Here is a 20,298-nt window from a genome sequence, read left to right as displayed (position 1 = left end):
CTGCCGTGCCGTCTAATTCCCTTATCTCAACTTCACCACCGAAGGCATATTGGGCGGCACCTACGTTTCTTTGAAACAAAACAACATTTCTTCCTATTTCTTTACTACTTTTCTTTATCATTTTCCTCATTAAATTTTATTCCTAAATATTTGTAATATTCAAATTAATTGATAGTACGAGGGTCATTAGACTTATAGTTGGTATTATATTATAATGTCGCACTCTTTTTTTTAATCTATGAATTCATAATCTTATTTAAAATGTTCAAAATTTTAAAATAAAAAGTAATTATAATAAAAAACGAAATAAATATATTAAAATTTAAGCTGGATTATTTAAAATAAAATTAAAAGGGAGACTTATTATCTCTAGAAAAAGGAGACTTTATTGACTATTTCAAAAAAAAAAAAAAAAAAAAAAAAAACTCAAAATGCCATAAAGTTTTGATCATTAAATTTGGCCATAAAGTTATTACGTAGCTTCCAACTATATCCTCATCTAATCATCTTAGATCTGGCACTCTACAATTGGATGGGATTCGAAATTTCATCCTACGGCTCTGATTTAACGCTCCGACACATTTTCATTATAAAATTAATTATTATGATTTTTGTGTGTTTTATTAAATTATAAATCATATTTACGAAAAATAATAAAATTACAAAATAACTAAAAAAAATTTCAGCCCTTCGAAATTCGTCTCCCACTGGCCCTCTCGCTGGAGAGAGAGAGAGAGAGAGAGAGAGAGAGAGAGAGAGAGAGAGATAGAGAGAGAAAACACGTAGTAGAATTTGGTCCGTGTGTGGACGAAGGATTCAGGGACGAACACGATGGTCATTGCAACTTGCTCTTAAAGTGCTTCTATCTTTTAGCTTCAATTTTCTTCTATCGTCTTGAATTTCGTCTCACAGAAGAGTTTCAATCCGTTTCTGCATTGGCTATGGCTGAGCCTTCGAACAGTTTGCCCGTGGATTCTCTCGGCGACATCGACGACTACATTTCGGTCAGTTCGTTATTGATTATCTTCTCTTTTGGTTGTTATTCTTTTTTCCACTTTCTTTTGCTTTAGTTTTTCTGATTCAATGTGTTGTGTTGAAAGGACGAAGTGCCGAGCTTTGAGCCTTGAGGTGTTTTAGTTTTTTCTTTCTTTCTTTCTTTTTGAGCTACATGCAGCTTTTCTTGTTTGTTGCGAAATCGAGGCAAGAACTAGACCATTTCTGTGTTGTCTTGTTCTATAATGCTCAACGAGTGGAAGCAGGAGATAGGAAACTTTGAGGATTTATCTGGACTATTTTCTTTTTTGCTGTATTAATTGTTTTCTAGTATATTTCTAATATTTTTTTGTTCACTCCTGTAATATCTCTGGGTTCCACAATCGTATCATTCCTACTTCCGAATATCCAATCGTGTTTCATTTAAAGTGTATGATCGCTGTGAAGAGTGCTTTGGTAAAAAATGAACTCGAGCTTGACTTGGAAAGAACTAGCAAAGTAGTTCATTTCTAGTTGTCTCCTTTAGCAAATTATTCATCTATTACTCACTGTTTAATTGACATTAAATCAAGGGAAAAGAAAAAGGGAAAAGAAAAAAAAGTCAAGATAAAACAAATAATTTACCATAGACTTGTTTCGATGTGAGAAAAAAAAAATTGTAGAATATTTCATATGAAAGCTATAAATCACTGCAACATTGAGCTTGATCGTTATGAGAAAGAATGATGCAAGCTCGTGTCTTTTTTGAAATTTTAGATTTAACAGCTACTGTAGGTTTTATAGCTAGTTTACTTGACCCAACAAGTTTCTGTTGGCTGATGACTGCAATTATCCATTAAAGAAGATAGCATCCATGCCAGCTGCTGAATGAATGGTCAATAAGCTGAAAGATTGTAATAATTATCTTTTTAGTATTGATACAGATCAAGTATTTCTCCTGTTTTGATATATATTTTTTGAGATGAAAACTGAAGCATAACATCAGTTCTTTTCTGATTTAATACATGTCTCAGAATGTGATTGGAAACTGTTCATTTAGTGCAGGCCAATGAAGGAGAGGGTTCATTAACATGGAACATGTTTAGTCATGTTTTTGAATTCGTACAAAATGGGAACCGAGCATTTAGAGATAATAACTTTGAAGAGGTGAAATGTTTCGCTTCTTGCTCTCTTAGTTCTCTTACTATTGGAGAAAGTATAATACTTTTCTTCAGATTATGCATTAAACTATCAACTTCCACATATGAGTTTGTTTATATTGCACGATCAGTTTTTTATTCTCAGTATCTGAAAATAAAATTCAAGTTTATTTTTTGTTCAGGCAATCAAGTGTTACTCAAGAGCAAATAACATCAAACCAGGTGATCCGGTTATTCTCAACAACAGAAGTGCTGCTTATATCAGGTTTCTATTTTTATTATTATTATTATTTTTTAAAAATAGTTTTATCTTTCTTCCATTCAGTATTCATTCATTGTAACTATGATGCCAATAAACAGGATTAGTCGATTCCTCAAAGATAGACCACCATCTGCTTCTGAATATCGACCATTGAATGGGTTGGATCCTACAGTACTTGCTGAAGTAATTCTATTTACTAATTGCTTTTGATCTACTTTAATTTTTTATGGGAAATATTTCCTTTTGAATTACATTGGTTGCGTTGTTAACTCTTCAACAATATTTCAGCTTGCACTAAAAGATGCTGAGAAGCTGATGGACCAATGCAGTAAATCAGTGAAACCATATATTCTGAAGGCTAATGCTCTCATTCTCGTAAGAATATCTTATTTTTGAAGATAAGACTTACCTGACTTCCAAACAAAAAGAATGGGAGGAAATTTTCCAGTCGACATATCTATATTCCTGTAAACCATGATGGTCAAGTTCAATAGGAGGGACAATATGTTTCTTCTGGAATAGCATGGAAATATTAACTAGATGTCAAGAATTTCAATCATGGAGATGAGTAAATAGAAAAAAAAAAAAAACTTATTAAAAGATAATCATGGAAAATCTACAGAAACAAACATCCAAAGGAATAAAAACTTGAAAAAGAAATAAAATGGTGAAAAATTCACCTGCTACAAGACCAACTCAAACTTGACAACATTTTTGTTCGTACATTACGTACTTGCATTTGTTAAGTCTCATCCATAAATTGTGCTACTAGTGGAACTCACCCATAATCTTAGAGTAGTGGATTAACATATCCTTTTTCAGCATCTCACTCTACCATACGGATTTATTTAGTTTTTATGCTTCGTTCAATAATTTGCTCTCTTTGTCTATGTGCGTGTTTGCACATCTTACTTCCGCCCCATTTTCTTTATTCTTATTGTTCTCTCCTTGGTTTCATCGTGTAATCTATCTTTCTAATATGTGGCATTTTACATTGATTCAATCTTATATTTATAGACTTGTATGAAAAGTTTAATAGTTTGCTGAAATAACTGTTTAAATGATTTTTACAAATTTTCAAAATTTCGGTGGTTTCTTCTCAATTTTTTTTGTACCTCCGTAAATTTTAGACCCTTATATTTTCATCAACATTCGATTGCTTGAACAAAACTGCCCGATCTTTATCATAAAAGTAGAAAAGATTAAATACTCCACATTTTTAATTTTAGCTTTTTTAGAAAAATATTTTTTTATACATATAACTGTAATTTTGTGTTAACTATGCAGCTAGAAAAATACGACATAGCAAAGGATATTATTCTATCCGGCCTTCAAATTGACCCTCTAAGGTAATATATTTCTATTTTCATATAGAAATGTATGTAATTTAGTTGAATGTCCTTTTTGTGAAAAAAATTTCCCTTTTGTTTCTTGTAATATGTAGCAATCCTCTTCAGGCTTCTCTTCAGAGATTGGAGAGGATAGCTGTGAGTCAGACAGGAAGGGGACGCCATGGGCTACCAGATCGTAGTGATGAATTTGATTGCACCCTTTGTTTTAAGCTTCTTTATGAACCCATCACAACTCCCTGTGGGCATTCTTTTTGCCGTTCTTGCTTATTTCAGTCGATGGATCGTGGTTAGTGGTTTTTGTTTCCCTCTCCCCGTTGGCATTTCTATTTCAATAGTTATCATTTCATTACTACTACTATTATTATTATTATTTTGGAGGGAGATGTGAGAGCTTAGAATTGTCTTTCTGATCGTGTATTGAAATTATAGGTAATAAATGTCCGCTGTGCCGAACAGTTCTTTTTATCAGTTCAAGAACATGTGCAATCAGGTAAGCTGCTCATGTTGTAGTAATCAGGGCATGGTATTGAAGTCCAAAAAGCAGTCATGTTTGGTTTCATTCTACCCATAAAATATGTGCTTTTGTTATGAAAATTGGTTAAAGCATGAACGGAAGTCCATAAATGAACCCCAGGTGTCGTTGAGAGTTGGTAAAACACGTAAAAAGCTTAGTGCATGCATGCTACAGACTTTATATACATGCATGTGCATGTTTGTTGTTTGTAGTGTAGTGATACTATATGAACATGAAAATGTCTCCTGTTAAGTAAACATTATGGTATAATTTATTATCTAGTTCGGTTGATATCACTTTTTTGCATGACATTCAGTTGGTTTTTACCAGTGTTACGCTGAGCAACATTATACAGAAGAACTTTCCAGAGGAGTATGCTGAAAGGAAGTCAGAACATGATGGTTTGGCAAATTTTGGGATCGATATAATGCCTCTTTTTGTCATGGATGTTGTTATCCCATGTCAGAAATTCCCGCTTCACATATTTGAACCCCGCTACAGACTTATGGTGAGTTGGTCAAGGTTTCTTTTTTTTCTTTTCTTTTTCTTTTTTAAATTTCTGGTAACGTATACAGCATGTTGCCTTTCAATTTTTGTTTTTTGATATTTCAATCAGCACGTTGCCTGCTTATTTATTTATTTATTTATTTTTTTGCGGAGCCTTTTGGAACAATATGTGCTAAAGTGCTTTTGTGAATTAGTCGGCTCTTTGGTACCGCAAGTTCAAGCAAATATTTTGCATGGTGACTGCAAGGACATGAGTTCACATCCTAAATAATGAACACCCTAAAGTCCTTCTCTATTCACATAGTTATTATTCTTCAGGGTGCAATTGTTGTCTCTGTATTTGTGGTTAGATAAATAAGCCTATGAATTTATTTGTTTTTATCTTGAACAAGCCATATAAACTTATTTCTTGTGATTATCTTGATACGCAATACTTCCATGAGACCTATGTGCTTCTGCTGACTTTACAAATTTTAACTCTCTCTCTCTCTCTCTCTCTCTCTCTCTCATGAAAGTTATGGACTCACTTTTCTTTTCTCTTAATCAAAGTTCCTTTCCTATAAATGATTTTCTCTGGCCATAAATTTATCTTTTCTTTGTTAGTTTGTTTTTCTTTAAATAAGCAATCTTCCAGGTGCTGTTTTTCCACCTTATGTTTATCATATTGAATTATTTAAACCAATTCCGTTAACTTACATAACAGGTCCGGAGGGTAATGGAAGGCAATCATCGTATGGGAATGGTAGATGTTGTAACTATTAGTTTTTTTTCAAGAAGTTATCCTGATCTTCTCTTTTCTTAAGGTATAATAAATTTCTTAAAGGCTTGACTGTTACTGTTGTGGTTGTATGTTTGTCATCTAGGTTATTGTGGATTCTACAACAGGTTCTATTGCTGATTTTGCATGTGAAGTGGAAATTACCGAGTAGGTGTCAGTCATACTTTGGCCCCTCATATCCCTTAATCAAAAGAAAACGTTACCCATTGTTTTTTTTTTCCTTATCAGGTGTGAGCCTCTTGCGGACGGACGATTCTATCTAGAGGTTAGGCATCTGTTCTTGTATTATTTTATATTTGTTTTCATAACCTTGGTGAATTGATCCAATATGGTGTAGTAGATATCTCTTTTAACATTAATATCAGCTATTTCTGTAAATTTGTAGGTGATGTCCATAACATATTCATTACATATCCTAAATTAAATATTTAATTTTGATTTATGGTGGCGAAGATGTAAACATAAGAACTTCCTTTCATGTTCTCATTTGATGTGATTTAGATATTTTTCTTGTACATATGCGAGTGATGTTATAATTTTAATTGAACTGAGCCACTTTGTTATGGATAGTCGAGAGTAATGTGGCTTAAAGATTGAGTAGTAGAAATATTATATGGCGTTTATAGTAGTTTCTTCTGCTTAAGAATATTCACCTCATTTAGAAGGCACACTGCCACGACTTGGCTGGATTATCCTACCATTTTTCCATTAAAAAGAAATCCTACTATGTTTTCAAGTTGATTATCTTTAAAAGTAAAGGATGCCACAATTACAAGTTATAATTTCTTGCTGCTCATTTCCTCGTGAAGAAGCATTCATGTTCTTAGAATACTATTGGTCTGATTGTCCTTTCTCATACTTATGTATGTCCTGCTTTTAAAAACTTGTGCAGATTGAAAGTCGTCGAAGATTTCGCATTATTCGATCTTGGGATCAAGATGGGTTAGTTTGCATCACTTTGATGTTTTGCTCATACTTGAAACAGGTTTTCGGATTTACTTCTTGTTTCTGTATCCCCGAAAAAGATAAGCTACAAAAGCCAAAGGAGTTATGAAAGTTTTCCAGTTTTAGTTAGACGGGTTTATTTTCTTTTAATGCTTTATTCAGGTATCGAGTGGCAGAGATCGAATGGGTCAATGATGTAGCTCCCGCAGAAGGGACAAGAGAGCAAGCAGAAGTAAATTACTGAAAACTTGGCTTTTGCATTTGCTATATGTATTTCTTTTTGCTTCGGATACATTATATTCAAAGATAAGCCAGATGTTGAAGTCGTTGCCTTTTGGCCAGGATCTTAATATTCCATAATAAGCTGGGGGCCATTTTTAACCAATACTAATTTATCTGGCATGAATCTGGCATTTTGAGAGGCTAAATTATAGGGATATGTTTTAGGTGCAATTAATTATCTTTTTCGATCAAAGTAGGTTTTTCAGAATTTTCATTTGCTAAACTCAGTATGTTTGGTACGTAAGGTTTGATGTTTATGTACGTCTGAGTAACATGTTTTCTTTTGTTCTTGCCGCTTTCCCCTTCTTTTGTTGATTTCTCACTTGCAAAGCATCTGTATGCCTGTTTACAGTTGCAGGAAATGACAAATAATGCAGCAGAGTACGCTCAGTCATGGATAAGGAAGGCAAAAGAAGCATCTAGACGAGGTAAGGGAGATTATATCATTAAAAATAAAAAAACTCTAATTTTAGTGATTGTGCTACTTATTATCTCCTTGGACAGGCTTTTTTTGGCCTTTATTTGGATGTAAATATTTCATTTTACTTGATGCAAAGTTTCTGTTATTATTTTAAAAGACCCCTGTTCAAGACCGTTTATGATAGAATACTATTTTCGTTTAATGAAAAAACCAACTTTCATTGTGAAGAATTAGTAGGTAATACAAAAACATGGGAAAAAGGAAAGCCAAAGTAAAAGGAGACGAGAACAAAAATCAAAGACTAACAAACTACACAATTACAAAATATGGCTTCAGTTTAAAATTATGATAAACAAAGGGTAATCACAAAAATTCTTAGTAACTAAAGGCTGAAGGGAGGTATATAGCTGCCTTGTACGACCTGTTAATAGCCAACTGAACACCAAAAGCCTCCTAAACAATTGTCTTCAATTGCCACAAGAAATTGACGTCCCCACACACATTTATATTGGGAACAAAAACCAACTATGGAAGAACAAAAATTGAGCCCACTACAACTTGTAGAGAACACCAATTACAGAAAGAGCCCGCTACAACTTGAAGAGAACATCAATTACAGAAAAGGCTCAAATTGTAATAACAAAAAACGGTTACGAAGAAGATTTTGTAGAGAATATGAAAAGAAGACAGTTTAATAAGCCAACTCCAAATGTCCTTAAAACCCCTCGTACACCTTTTGATATCCGCTTATGTTTTTTTAACAGTATATTTCTTTTATTGAAAGAGGGGTGACCAAGTTCCTCCTCTACAATATCCCACTCCTTGGAACTAAACTGACGCTAAAAATCTCAAGAAATTCTCAAGAAATCTTTCTCAAATTTCTTTAACACATCTCTATAAATTATATCTACCCTGTACTTGAAGTGTTGATTTGATAAATTTACTCTCTAAAGACGAAAAATAGATTCGTAAATTTTGGAGCCAAATTATTATTGTTTCACTTTTTCAGATTACCCAGCTTCATAAAAGTTGATGTCTCCTTTGCTTGGATTAGATTGTCATATTCTTTGCATCCCATAAATATATTACAAAATTTGGATACTTGTACTCTTCATTTTTTCATCTAAAACCTCCAATCAATTATAAATATTTCACGAAAATTTTTAATTGATTTTTTAATACCAATACTTGACAACTGTTTATCAGTTTGACTCTCATTTTGGCCTTACTCCGGAAATTGTTGGCTTTCCCCTGTCAACTGTAACTTTCACGTGGATTTATTAATCTATTCCACGTCGGTTGGCATTCAAGTTGAATATATTTTGGTCTCCCTGGGTTTACGGTAATGAATATTTTTCTGAAGGAGAGGAGAATGGTATGAGACCTTATTTGGACCTTGGACGGAACTATTGGGTATTTTTCCTCCTACTCGTTGATTGTAGTATATCCGCTACATGGAATAGAGTTGACCGAGGAGAAAGTAAAAAGGCAATAAAAGACAAAACAACTAATATGTTCACCAAAAACATAACTATACTAATATAACAACTTTAACACTCCTCCCTCAAGTTGGAGCATGTTATATTAATCATGCCCAACTTGCAACTCGCAATGTTCACATTCTTTTGTGAGCTGCAAGTTGGGCATCATTGAGGTTTTACATGGCTTAGCCCCTAATTTTCCTACTTCGGTCAATAAATCTTCAATTCCTAGAATGTATTTCAACATTCCCAAATCTTTTGTATGGAATTGACTATGGAGAAAGGTGTTCAATATTAGATGTCTAATGTGTCATCACTTGTAATGACAATATCATCAACATACATGACAACATGATGACACTACTTTCAAATCGTTTATAAAAGACAAAATGATCTAACTTGCTTTTCCTCATTCTAAAGTTTTCAATCACCTGACTGATTTTTTCAAACCATGCTTGTGGACTCTACTTTAATCCATACAAGGATTTACGAAGACAACACATACCTTTCTATTATCCCCCTAAGAGTGAACCTTGGTGATTGCTTCATATACACCTCTTCTTGAAGATCATCATGAAGGAAGACATTTTTAATACAAGCTGATGCAAGGGCCATTGATAAAGGGATGTTGATAAAACGAATAACTTGACAGAAGCCAATTTAGCAACCAAAAGAAAAAGTATCAGAATAGTCGATGCCTTGAGTTTATGTGTAGGCTTAACAACAAGACGAGCTTCAATCGAGCTACAGATCCATAGGCTTCTTTCCTACCAGAAGTGACACTAAATCTCAAGTACAATTGTCATCTAGCAGGCCAACCAAAATGACAAAGATTCCTGAATAGTTTTTTTGGGATAGATACAGATTTCAGGGATGCAATGAAAAAACAGGTTGAAGATGACTAATGGTATTTGAAACAAAATAGGAAATGGGATAAGTGCACAAACATTTACATTTATGAAAAGCAATAGGACATTGCTTGTTCTTGGATCCAATGACGAACAAGCCTCTGGTATAGGGCATGTAACCGAAAGAGGTGATTGTTGAAAATAAACCTGAGTAATAGGTGGTTGAGTAGAAACAGGTACATATGGAGATGGATCATTAAAGGGCTCACAATAAGAGACAATTTTGTAGACAAGAAAACCATCATCTTCCTCTTTATTCTCCCCTAACCCTTACACGAAGGTTATGATTTCAATGGGTTTGAACAGAATACCTTCTCTAGCTTTGTTCTCTAGGTCATGCATAGGCATATTTGCGATCTCTCCTATTAGCTGTTGCTTTTGAAAGAATTGGTTTTTTCAGTTAACAATATTCAGGTAAAGAGAAATTGAAGGAAAAGTTCTCAATCCCTATCCTGTTCCTATTCAAAATCAAGCTTCTCCCATGTTGTTGGGAGTGGTTGGTTCCTCACGAGGCTTGCTTGCCTAGAAAATTTTGGCATCCCTCGAGGAAGTAACCAATTGCACCAAATGTCAATGTTAGGTCATGAATGTCAATCTGCGAAAAAGATGAGGAGATGGAGATTCCAAAGTATAACTGTTTCTTAGCACTATGAACTCTAATTTCTGTAATTTATAAATACTATAATATGAACATGATCAAGTCACACAATTTAGTTATTTAGAGTATCTTTTCCACTTGTTCCCTATTAGACATCTTTATTTTCAAAGAGACCAGTCTGCTCCAAATTAAACTTTTCTGGTGGTTCCTATTTTGTCCCTGCCTCAACATCATAATTATGATGTCGTTAGTGGTTAAAGCTTGATGAAAAACTCAGGTACCAGCAGTCCAGCACCACTTCTCCAAAATTGAAAATGAATTTTTTTCTACTTGTTTATCATAGGATATTGCCCTTTGTGCAAGTGATTTGACTTAGTTGTGCAGTTCGATTAAAAACTTTTCCACCTACATTGTTGCATTTGGATTTGTCTTGAAGGAACGTAGTTTTGTTGAATTCAGCGGCCTTTCCCTTGCCTTCTCACATGCATAATATCATGCCAAAATAAACTATTAGACCAATTCTGATCTCCTTTTCTCCATTCATGCACATTTTTTCATGCAACACAATTTGGCCAGTAATGGGATTTTTGACAGATCATAGCAAACACGATAGACTTCTTAATGTGGAAGCAATGATGCCCTCATCTCGAGATCCTGAACGGTTCAGCTTCTGGGTAGCTTCTCCATCTTGTATCTCATCAAACTTATTCATGGACTTTCACAATCTTTAAGCTAATTGTAATCCCTTATTGCTGCAGCTTGCTACCCTTTCAAATCGGAGGCCCCTGGAAAGATTGGAACTTCTACGAATGACAGATACAAGAGAGGTACCAAAATTCCTTTTACCGAAATAGAAACCGTTTGTTCTGGCCTTGCCATGTTAAGCTAGTTTTTATAGAAAACCCCAGTATGATACATATGCTTATTTAAACATAAGCAGCTTTCTCACGGTGTTGAAAAAGCTAAATCGATCCTTTTTCCAACACTGTTATGAATTCTTATCGTTCTTGTCCTTCTTTCTTCATCTTCCGTTTCTCATCGAACCAGTACTGCAATCCACATTACCGACAATGGACCAAACATTCTAAACTGATCATCATGAATGAAATTTGTAGATTCCCTTCTTGTTCTTTTGGTGACCTTCCGTCTATTTTAATGGCTGTTATTTGGTATTGACGTGCAGAGGATAAGGCGTGGACTTGTATATCTCAAAGCAGAAGAACAGGGGTGTCAGATGCAATGATAAGTAAACAGCTGTAACATCTGTTGGTCAAATTCTCTGCAGATTGTGATTGACCATTAAGAAGTTGACATATGAAACTCAACATTCTTTGGTTCATATAGGCACATATTTATCATATTATAAAGTCCTCCTCCAAGAAGAATTGTGGTCACCATATGTATTCCACTATTTTTTTGGAGCTTTTATGAAAGTCGTCTTATCTTTCCTCTTTGTCTCTGAACAATGGCTGAAGGGAAAATTTGTTGTTATTCACAGAGATTCGAAACAGGAGAATATATAGTATTCGTTTTCTTTTAAACTTGTAAATTTCAGCAGGTAGATAATTGTGAGATCCCACCTCGATTACTGATTACAGAAAAGAATGATGCATTCTAAAAACCTTGAGGAAAAGTCTGATTACAGAAAAGAATGACGCATTCTAAAAACCTTGAGGAAAAGTCTGAAAAGGATAATATTTACTTGCCGTGGACTTGAGCTGTTACAGTAATATAGATTTTTCTCTATATAAATACTTCAACGTCGTACATAGATAAATGATTTTACTTGTACTTAGTTAGGATATTAAAATGTGACAAATAACTCTATTTTTATTTTTTATTTTTTTTGTTATAAAAAAGGGTTAAAATTAGGATAATATTATCAAATAAAGAAGACTTTTGAAGGGACTAGTATTAGTGGTGTGCATTATCAAAGTTTCTTCAATTTTATTTTTATTTTATAATTTAGGTAATGCATTACCACAGCTTCACAACTGCTAATATATTGACATTCTTTTTAGCTTAATTTTTGTCAATTACATTTATTGATTGGACAATGGGCTTTGGAGTTAGTTGGTCGTTATCCAACGGAAAACTGATAAATTCCAGTGCTCTTGGGACCCACTTCAATAGTTATCTAAACAAAAATAAAAACTAGATTAGAACAAACTTAAAAATTAGGTAATAATTAAACTGAAAAAAGTCTAATAATAAGATCGAAAGAAGGTGGAAGGATGCATGAGAGGTATGCACGTAGTTCACTTACTTGCCTCCAACCAACTCCAAAGCAATGGCTATGCCCTTTGGCTAACGCCTCTCTCTCTGTCTCTCTCTCTATGTAACGCAGTTTGTTGTTGTGTTCCATCTTCTGTTACTCTGCATGCCCTCTCCCTCCTTCCTCTAATCTACCTCCCTCTCCGCCGTTTCTCCACCATGCCCTCCTCCTCCTCTCCTCCTCCTCCGCCGCCGCCGTCGCTCCCCCTCTCACTCTACCTCTAAAAAGTCTCCACTTCCTCCACTTCCGGCGGCCATGGGGGGAGAATTCTGTACCACTCCATTCCCCTCCTCCCTTTTCCTCCTCTCTCTATTCCTCTTCTTCTCTCTCTCCTCTGCTATTCATCCCTCTTTTGTTCCCTTTTCCCCTCGCGACAATTACTTGATCGACTGCGGCTCGCCGGAGCAAACCCATCTCGACGACGGCCGGATTTTCAAATCCGATCGCGAATCGACTTCTCTCCTTGCCACTGAAGAAGACGTCCAAACCTCAATCGATTCCATTCCCGTAAACGCCTCTGTTTCGCCTCTGTCTTCTTGGGCATTGCCTCTCTTCCGCACCGCCAGAATCTTCCCCAGCGATTCCACTTACACTTTCTTCATTTCTCAGGCCGGCCGCCATTGGATTCGCCTCTATTTTTACCCTCTTCCTCACCCTAATTATAATCTTTCCGATTCCGTTTTCACTGTCACAACAGACAGTTTCGTCCTCCTCCACGATTTCTCAATCAAGGCCGACTCCAAAATCGTCTCCAAGGAGTATCTAATCAACATCACCACTGATCGATTCTCCCTTCAATTCAAACCAAAGAAGAATTCATCGGCGTTTATCAATGCCATTGAAATCGTCTCCGCCCCCGATCCTCTGTTTTCCGATTCCGCCACCTCTGTTTCTCCGGTAGGGTTTTTTAGCGGATTGTCGCATTTCGCTCTGGAAATCTGCTACCGTGTTAATGTCGGAGGGCCTCAGATTGTTCCTAGAAACGATACGTTGTCAAGAACGTGGGAAACAGATGATGCTTATAACAGATTCCCACAGGGTTCTAAGAACGTTTCTGTGGGTTTGAACTCGATTAAATACCCTGGAAACGACTTGACTCCATTGATTGCTCCATATTGGGTTTATGCAACGGCGGAGGATCTGCAAGATTCAAAAACAATGCAAGTAAGCTTTAATATGAGCTGGAGTTTTAATGTGGAGCAGAGCTATTCGTATTTGATCAGACTCCATTTCTGTGACATTGTGAGCTCCGTCCTCAACACTTTGTACTTCAATGTTTACATCAATGGGATGATGGGTATTGCAGATCTTGACCTCTCTCAGCTCACCGGCGATCTTTCAACTCCTTACTACAGAGACCTCGTCCTCAATGCCTCCTCCGTCAAGAACAACACCATCATGATTCAGGTCACCTCCCTAAACTGCTACCAAACTCGTAAGCTTGTTGTTAATGTTACGAATCCTCAACAATCCTTCCGAACAAAGTACATTATAGAGCCTTTCTATGTCTATTAGCCCTCTAACAACATCCCTTTAATCGAAACTCGAGCCCCTCGAACTAAGTACACAATTTGTTGTCACATAGTCACTTTTGATTACATCTTCAAGGCTTTTAATTCTACACGATAGTACGATGTTGTCTACTTTGAACTAAATTCTCATGGCTTTGTTTTCAACTTCCGATAGGGGTTCCAATGGTGGTTTATTCCTAGCTTATAAACTCATAATTATCCTCTAAATTAGTATATGGCATTGCCTTCCTATTAAGAACCATATTTTTAGGGATAGAGTTTGCCTTTGGAGATAAAATTCTCCAAAAAGGGTTGTTTTAATCTTTTATTCATGTTCTTAACGCGCAGGTGGGTCCGTCGAATCTGAATTCAGGCCTTCAAGATGCAATCCTTAATGGTGTAGAGATCATGAAGATGAGCAACGATGCACAGAGCTTGGATGGGTTGTTTTCAGTGGATGGAAAATACATGGGAGGCTCAAGATTTAGCACCATGAAGATTGCAGCTATTGTGGCTTTGGGAATGGGAGTGATGGCGGTTCTGTTTCTTGGAGTAATGTTCTTGAGATGGCAGAAAAGGCCTCAAGGATGGGAGAAGAGGAAGAGCTTCTCTTCATGGCTTCTCCCATTGCATTCAAATCAATCCAGTTTCTTCTCTAGCAAAAGCAGCTCCAGAAAATCAAGCGTTTTTGGGTCTCGCCGGAGCAAGACTGGGTTCTCAGGTATCTACACCAATGTCGGCCTCGGCCGTTTCTTCTCCCTCAATGAGTTACAGGTTGCGACGCATAATTTCGACGAGAAAGCAGTGATCGGCGTTGGTGGGTTCGGCAAAGTCTACGTCGGAGCATTAGAAGACGGAACCAAACTCGCTATCAAACGAGGAAACCCTAGCTCTGATCAAGGCATTAACGAGTTCAGAACTGAGATCGAAATGCTCTCCAAACTCCGCCATCGCCATCTCGTTTCCCTAATCGGTTACTGCGACGAGCAATCCGAGATGATTCTTGTGTACGAATACATGGCCAATGGCCCATTTCGCGACCATTTATACGGCTCAAATCTCCCTCCATTGTCGTGGAAACAGAGGCTCGAAATCTGCATAGGCGCCGCCCGTGGGCTGCACTATCTCCACACCGGTGCAGCTCAGGGCATCATCCACCGTGATGTGAAGACCACAAACATTCTCCTCGATGAGAATTTTGTTGCTAAAGTCTCTGATTTTGGACTCTCGAAAGCCGCCCCATCGCTGGAACAGACCCATGTCAGCACTGCAGTGAAAGGAAGCTTCGGTTACCTCGATCCAGAGTACTTCAGACGGCAACAATTGACTGATAAATCTGATGTTTACTCATTTGGGGTTGTTCTTTTCGAAGTTCTATGCGCGAGACAAGTGATAAACCCGACATTGCCGCGAGAGCAGGTTGCTAATCCAACGCTTCATTCATGTTAAGTTCTTGTTAGACTCATCGATTCTTATAGCTCATTGTGAACACATACAGGTGAATTTGGCGGAGTGGGCAATGCAGAATTACAGAAAAGGAAAGCTAGAGAAGATAATCGATCCTGTTATTAGCAGCTCAATAGTACAGGGATCGCTGAAGAAATTCGTGGAAGCAGCAGAGAAATGCTTGGGTGAATACGGCGTGGACAGGCCGAGCATGGGAGATGTGCTGTGGAACTTAGAATACGCTTTGCAGCTGCAAGAGGCAGTGTCAGAGCTGGAGGACCCAGAGGAAGACAAGTGCGAAGGGCTGGCGGCTTTGGACAAAGGAAACGACGATGAACCGGAAGGAAAAGGCAGTGCTTCCGCGAGTAATGATGCTTCTGAAGTGTCAGTGAGTGCTCCTCTGTTTGCAGAGGTTCGAAATTTTCAGGGAAGATGAACAATTTTTACATGGAATTCGCCATACTCCTCTTCGCTGATACATTTTCAGCTCCAAAACCAAATTTGGTGTTCATACAGAGTGTTGTGTAGATTTTATCATTATTGCCTTTTTTTTCTTTTACATCGTTTCTTCATTTTTCAATCCAGTTTGAATCTTCTGTGTATATGAATCTCCTTGTTGTCTCAGTTTCCTTAAAGATTTGTAGAAGAAGCTAATAACAGTATCATTTTTCGATCTTCTTTTTTTAAGGGAAGCTATAACGGTATGTAATCATGTAACGGTCTAAGCCCACCGTGTGTAGATATTGTCGTCCTTGGATCTCGACTTTTTCCTTTTGGACTTCCATTTGTAAAACGTGTCTTTTAGAGAGAGATTTTCACACCCTTATAAAAAATGATTCGTTCTCCTACCCATGTCACCTTACCAGGCTACCAACAACTTGGATTGGAGTTCCCAAATCCTGCTACTATTATAAGAGCCCAAGCCCATTTACAAAGTCGGTTATGCATCGTCCTCGTGATTTTTACACTTTATAAAGAATGTTTTGTTCATCCCTCTAACTGACCTGGGAGCTCACAATCCACCCTCTCAAATTGTTAGGCTGGTTTACTGTGATACCAACTCTTCAATATCTATTAGCTTACGACATGCCCATTACCTTTTGGATATTATAAGCAACTCGAAATTACAGATTGTCTTGAAAGCAAAGTGTTTGTGATATCTCAAAATTAAAGCACGTTTGGAGTCATTTTAATATTTTCTTCTAACCAAAATTAATTTACAAAAAATATTATTGTCCCATGTTTTGTAATAAAATAGATCCATACAAAAGGTAATTAATTAAATTAAGTAAAATAAAAAGGCACCTAACTTTTTATTTTAAAAAAAATTCTTTTTGATAAGGTGAGATCTTCCTCTACCTTCCACCAACTAAGCATAGGTCAAAAGGCTTTTCTACTCAACCAACTTCCATTTGCTTTAATTCTCTTAACGATTTTTTTCTTAAACGTTTTAAATTGACAGTTTTAGTGGCACTCGTTTAAAAAACGAAAAAAGTTGCTACTCGAACAACTTCTTTAGTGCTTTAAATGACTAAATTAGGGTCTTCTCAAAAGGATTTGGGTGACCACTCGCTTTATTCTTCTCTAGTAAATATAGTAAAAGACTATTAAAAAAGAATTAACGCAACTTCAAAGAAATTTTTCTAAACGAACCCTGGTCTGAGAAATGAAAAAGAAAAAAAAAAAAACAATGGTACTCCTATGGAAAATGGCTCGAGAATAGAACTCTTTAGGGGTGCTTGTTTATAGAACATTTGTGTCAAATTCATCAAATTTGAACATTCCTCGTAATATTGTTAAAGAAGTTTACAGGCTCTTATAAAAAATGTTTCATTTCTCTCTCTCCAAACGGATGTGAGATCTCACAATAACATTCTTTTTCAAACCAAAAAAAAAAAAAAAAAAAAAAAAAAACTCAAAAGTAGTTTTTACAATTTAACCTAATAATAATAATAATAATCAATGAAATAATGCACAATTAATATTTTTAGGGCATTAAAAGTTAAAATCATATGAACTAAAGAAAAATTATTATAAAAAAGTTAATACAAATAATGGAAGGAATCTTGAAGTTGCTTGGAGTTTAGCCATAGGCTCACCTCCATGGATCCAATCCCTTTAATAAATGAATAGAGTCCATGCCTTTTCTCAATACTATTTTTTTCTTATCTTGATAGGATTTATGGCTTTATTCAATTATTTTCGTAATGTATTTATGTCCGGACCCACTTTATTACAAATCGGTGGGGTCGAACTTTCTCTGAACTCACTTAAAGATTCAAACTTCTAACCGTTCATTTAAATATTATGCCTTGATATCTTGATCGGGTGACAAATATAATTAAATAATTTTTTAAAATAAAATAAAAATTGTAATTAGTACTAATGAGATTGATGGATGAAGAAGCATTAGGTAATCAATCTCTATTGGAGGTTAGGTTAAGTATGAGTATCAGTGGAAAAAGAGTGGATTAGAAGCAATTAAAAGGAAAGAGATCAAAATTGAATGAGGAAGCAAATATCAAACCCTTAACTTTTTCCTCATCCTCTTGCGGTTGCTTGGTTAGATATGGAGGAATCAACAGCTTCTTCATTATAACCAAACAACCCTTTCGATTCATAGCCCCAAACCCATTGTTTTGATTCAAGTTCTTCCAATGGAGGATTCAAGAAAGCTCCTCAGAAGATCGGTGTACAGTTTTCTTCAGAATTATCAGTTCTTCACCTCGATTGCGGCTGTTCTTGCGTTTCCGTATGCAATCTCTGTTCTTCTTTCACAAACTGTTCTTCCTTCTTCTTCTCTATTTTCCTCTGCTTTTGATCATTTGAGGGCTCTGTTTGATGCTGCTGGGTTCCCCATATCTTCAAAATTCTTCTCAATTCTCATTCAGAAGCTCTCTCAAACGGTTGTTTCGTCCATTTATTCTCTACCCTTTTCTCTGACTTTCCTTTTGATTTCAAAAGCCTGTGTAATTCAAGCTTTGAATCAGCAGAAACCCAGTTTGGAGCCGTCTTTTTCTTCGATTATGTCGCTTTTCAATCCCCTCCTTGTGACCCATGTCTGCAATTCGTTCGTCTTCGTCTCTGTCAATGCAACAGTGTTTTTCCTGCTGTTTTTCGCCTTCAATTGCCTCCAGGGATTTGGGTTCTTCTCCCCCAATTGGATCATGTGGGTATCAGTTTTTGGGGCTTTTTTGTATTCAATAGCGATTGCTAAAGCCATCATAATCTGTAATTTGGCATCGGTGTTGTCGGGGATGGAGAGGAAAGGAGGATGCATGTCGATTCTTAAGGCTTGGGTTTTGATTCAGGGGAGAAGCGCGACGGCGCTGTTGGTGGCGCTGCCTTTCAATATGGGTATGGCAGGCATTGAAGCTCTGTTCCAGTACAGAATAGTGGGAGGTTACCATTCAAGGGAGAGATTGGGAGTTTGGATGGTGGTGGAAGGAATGTTTGTGGCGTATTTGTACTCTGTTTTTGTGGTACTTGACGCCATTGTTAACACCATGTTCTTCAAAAGTTACAGAATGGGTTATGGAATGTGTCTGGAAAGGAAGAGGTGTGTTTGTTGTTGGATGGATGTTGGTGAGAAGGAGAGTGAAGGTGGGTGGCCTCCATTGGAAGGGCCTTGAAGAAGTTCCATGAGAGATGGTTTCAGGCCTATTGAAATTGAATTGAAACAGAGACTCTCTTCATAATTTTTACTCTATAGGGACTCTGCAACTCGTGAACTTGCTTGAGCAAACAAAAACAAAACTGCATTCCAATTCCCATTTCTTTCAAGCTGTAAATAGCCTTATCTTTCATGATATTTGAAAGCTTTTATCTATGTGGGTTTGGGTTTTAGTACCTTTGGTTGTGTTACTTGTCTATTTTAATGGAAAAATTTCGTAAAGATTTCAAAACTATGTCTAGTGTAAGGATTCTTTAGAACGTTCAATGAAAATCTACCTTCTTTTGGGAGCCGGCATTGTTGTTGGCACACTACTTTGTATTTAACTCTATACTATTTGTAACAGCTCAAGTTTACCGCTAACAAATTTTCACAGTATGTCTAGCTCTTACCATTTGTAACTGGCTCTTGTACCATTTGTAACTGCCCAAACTACTTTGTATTTAACTCTATACTATTTGTAACAGCTCAAGTTTACCGCTAACAAATTTTCACAGTATGTCTAGCTCTTACCATTTGTAACTGGCTCTTGTACCATTTGTAACTGCCCAAACCCACCACGTTAGCCTCACGATTTTAAAACGTGTCTACTAGGAAGAGGTTTCCACACTCTTATAAAGAATGATTCGTTCTCTTAGAGAGACATGGTGGTGACATGATAGTGACTAAAACACTTACTTGGATTAAGCTTGAAAGAACGGCGTTTACCCTTATCGACTTTTCATCGAGAAGCAAAATCAACAAATAGAAAGTAGAAATGTTTAGGTGGATGAGCACTAATTAAAGAAACAAAACAAAAGGTGCCATAAAATGGTGAAGACAGCTACTAAGTTAAAGCATCTGTTTGTTCTCAGGACGAGTAGAGTACATCTTACGGCGGCTTTAATAAACCCCTGAAAGAGACGGCTTTAATAAATGCTATGAAATAATTGCATATTTGGCACCACATATCTCCAGCAAGTGCTACGAAAGCCACCAAAATTTTCAAGCACTTGACCCAATTCTTGTTTTGAACCTTTAATCATAAGCTCTAGTGGACAATGCTTGTCTCAAAGATTCCGCTAAGGACAACAATCAAGGAATAATGCAAGTCACACCATGCATGTGGACTTGAAGTTTTTCCCAATATGGTAATGCAGGGAGCCAAATCAGGACAACAAATGGATGATTTTCATGAATGACTTTTAACTTATGTTACAACTTTGAAGAGAAA

The 20,298-nt window shown here is 36.4% G+C and overlaps 3 protein-coding genes across 4 annotated transcripts; all 3 read left to right on the top strand.

Moving 5' to 3' along the window:
- The first annotated feature begins 712 nt into the window (after positions 1–712).
- Positions 713–11,729, top strand: LOC111793369 (zinc finger (C3HC4-type RING finger) family protein). Of its 2 annotated transcripts, none has more exons than XM_023675212.2 (18): positions 713–1,004; positions 2,038–2,139; positions 2,315–2,397; positions 2,493–2,577; positions 2,683–2,769; positions 3,682–3,743; positions 3,839–4,032; positions 4,176–4,236; positions 4,591–4,768; positions 5,471–5,509; positions 5,631–5,692; positions 5,774–5,810; positions 6,438–6,487; positions 6,653–6,722; positions 7,125–7,200; positions 10,757–10,854; positions 10,939–11,007; positions 11,364–11,729. In XM_023675212.2, exons 1-18 carry the CDS (start codon positions 942–944, stop codon positions 11,421–11,423), a joined length of 1,476 nt encoding a protein of 491 aa, XP_023530980.2. In that variant the 5' UTR covers positions 713–941; the 3' UTR covers positions 11,424–11,729. The 2 variants fall into 2 exon arrangements, with proteins under 2 accessions (XP_023530980.2, XP_086979082.1); XM_087122956.1 differs by having other exon boundaries at positions 714–1,004; positions 10,775–10,854.
- Positions 11,730–12,469: 740 nt separating this feature from the next.
- Positions 12,470–16,014, top strand: LOC147793022 (Protein kinase superfamily protein). The gene is made up of 3 exons (XM_087122955.1): positions 12,470–13,862; positions 14,315–15,385; positions 15,465–16,014. The coding sequence occupies exons 1-3, from the start codon at positions 12,711–12,713 to the stop codon at positions 15,846–15,848; spliced, it is 2,607 nt and encodes an 868-aa protein (XP_086979081.1). The 5' UTR covers positions 12,470–12,710; the 3' UTR covers positions 15,849–16,014.
- Positions 16,015–17,870: 1,856 nt separating this feature from the next.
- LOC111793368 (uncharacterized) lies at positions 17,871–19,320 on the top strand. The gene has a single exon (XM_023675211.2). It carries the CDS (start codon positions 18,070–18,072, stop codon positions 19,042–19,044), a length of 975 nt encoding a protein of 324 aa, XP_023530979.2. The 5' UTR covers positions 17,871–18,069; the 3' UTR covers positions 19,045–19,320.
- The last annotated feature ends 978 nt before the right edge of the window (positions 19,321–20,298 follow it).

The sequence above is a fragment of the Cucurbita pepo genome, chromosome 4 (genome assembly GCF_057944985.1).
Source record: "Cucurbita pepo subsp. pepo isolate OVF chromosome 4, ASM5794498v1, whole genome shotgun sequence".
NCBI classification, from domain to species: Eukaryota; Viridiplantae; Streptophyta; class Magnoliopsida; order Cucurbitales; family Cucurbitaceae; genus Cucurbita; species Cucurbita pepo.
Note: the sequence above shows the minus strand (reverse complement) of the source record. Positions and strands in the feature narration are given on the sequence as shown.

Coding starts and splice junctions, on each gene's coding strand:
- LOC111793369 (XM_023675212.2), top strand. CDS start 942: ATGGCTGAGCCTTCGAACAGTTTGCCCGTGGATTCTCTCGGCGACATC. Junction 5,510..5,630: donor GCAATCATCGTATGGGAATG/GTAGATGTTGTA, acceptor TTTGTCATCTAG/GTTATTGTGGATTCTACAAC. Junction 6,488..6,652: donor CGATCTTGGGATCAAGATGG/GTTAGTTTGCAT, acceptor TGCTTTATTCAG/GTATCGAGTGGCAGAGATCG.
- LOC147793022 (XM_087122955.1), top strand. CDS start 12,711: ATGGGGGGAGAATTCTGTACCACTCCATTCCCCTCCTCCCTTTTCCTC. Junction 13,863..14,314: donor ACAACACCATCATGATTCAG/GTCACCTCCCTA, acceptor CTTAACGCGCAG/GTGGGTCCGTCGAATCTGAA. Junction 15,386..15,464: donor CGACATTGCCGCGAGAGCAG/GTTGCTAATCCA, acceptor GAACACATACAG/GTGAATTTGGCGGAGTGGGC.
- LOC111793368 (XM_023675211.2), top strand. CDS start 18,070: ATGGAGGATTCAAGAAAGCTCCTCAGAAGATCGGTGTACAGTTTTCTT.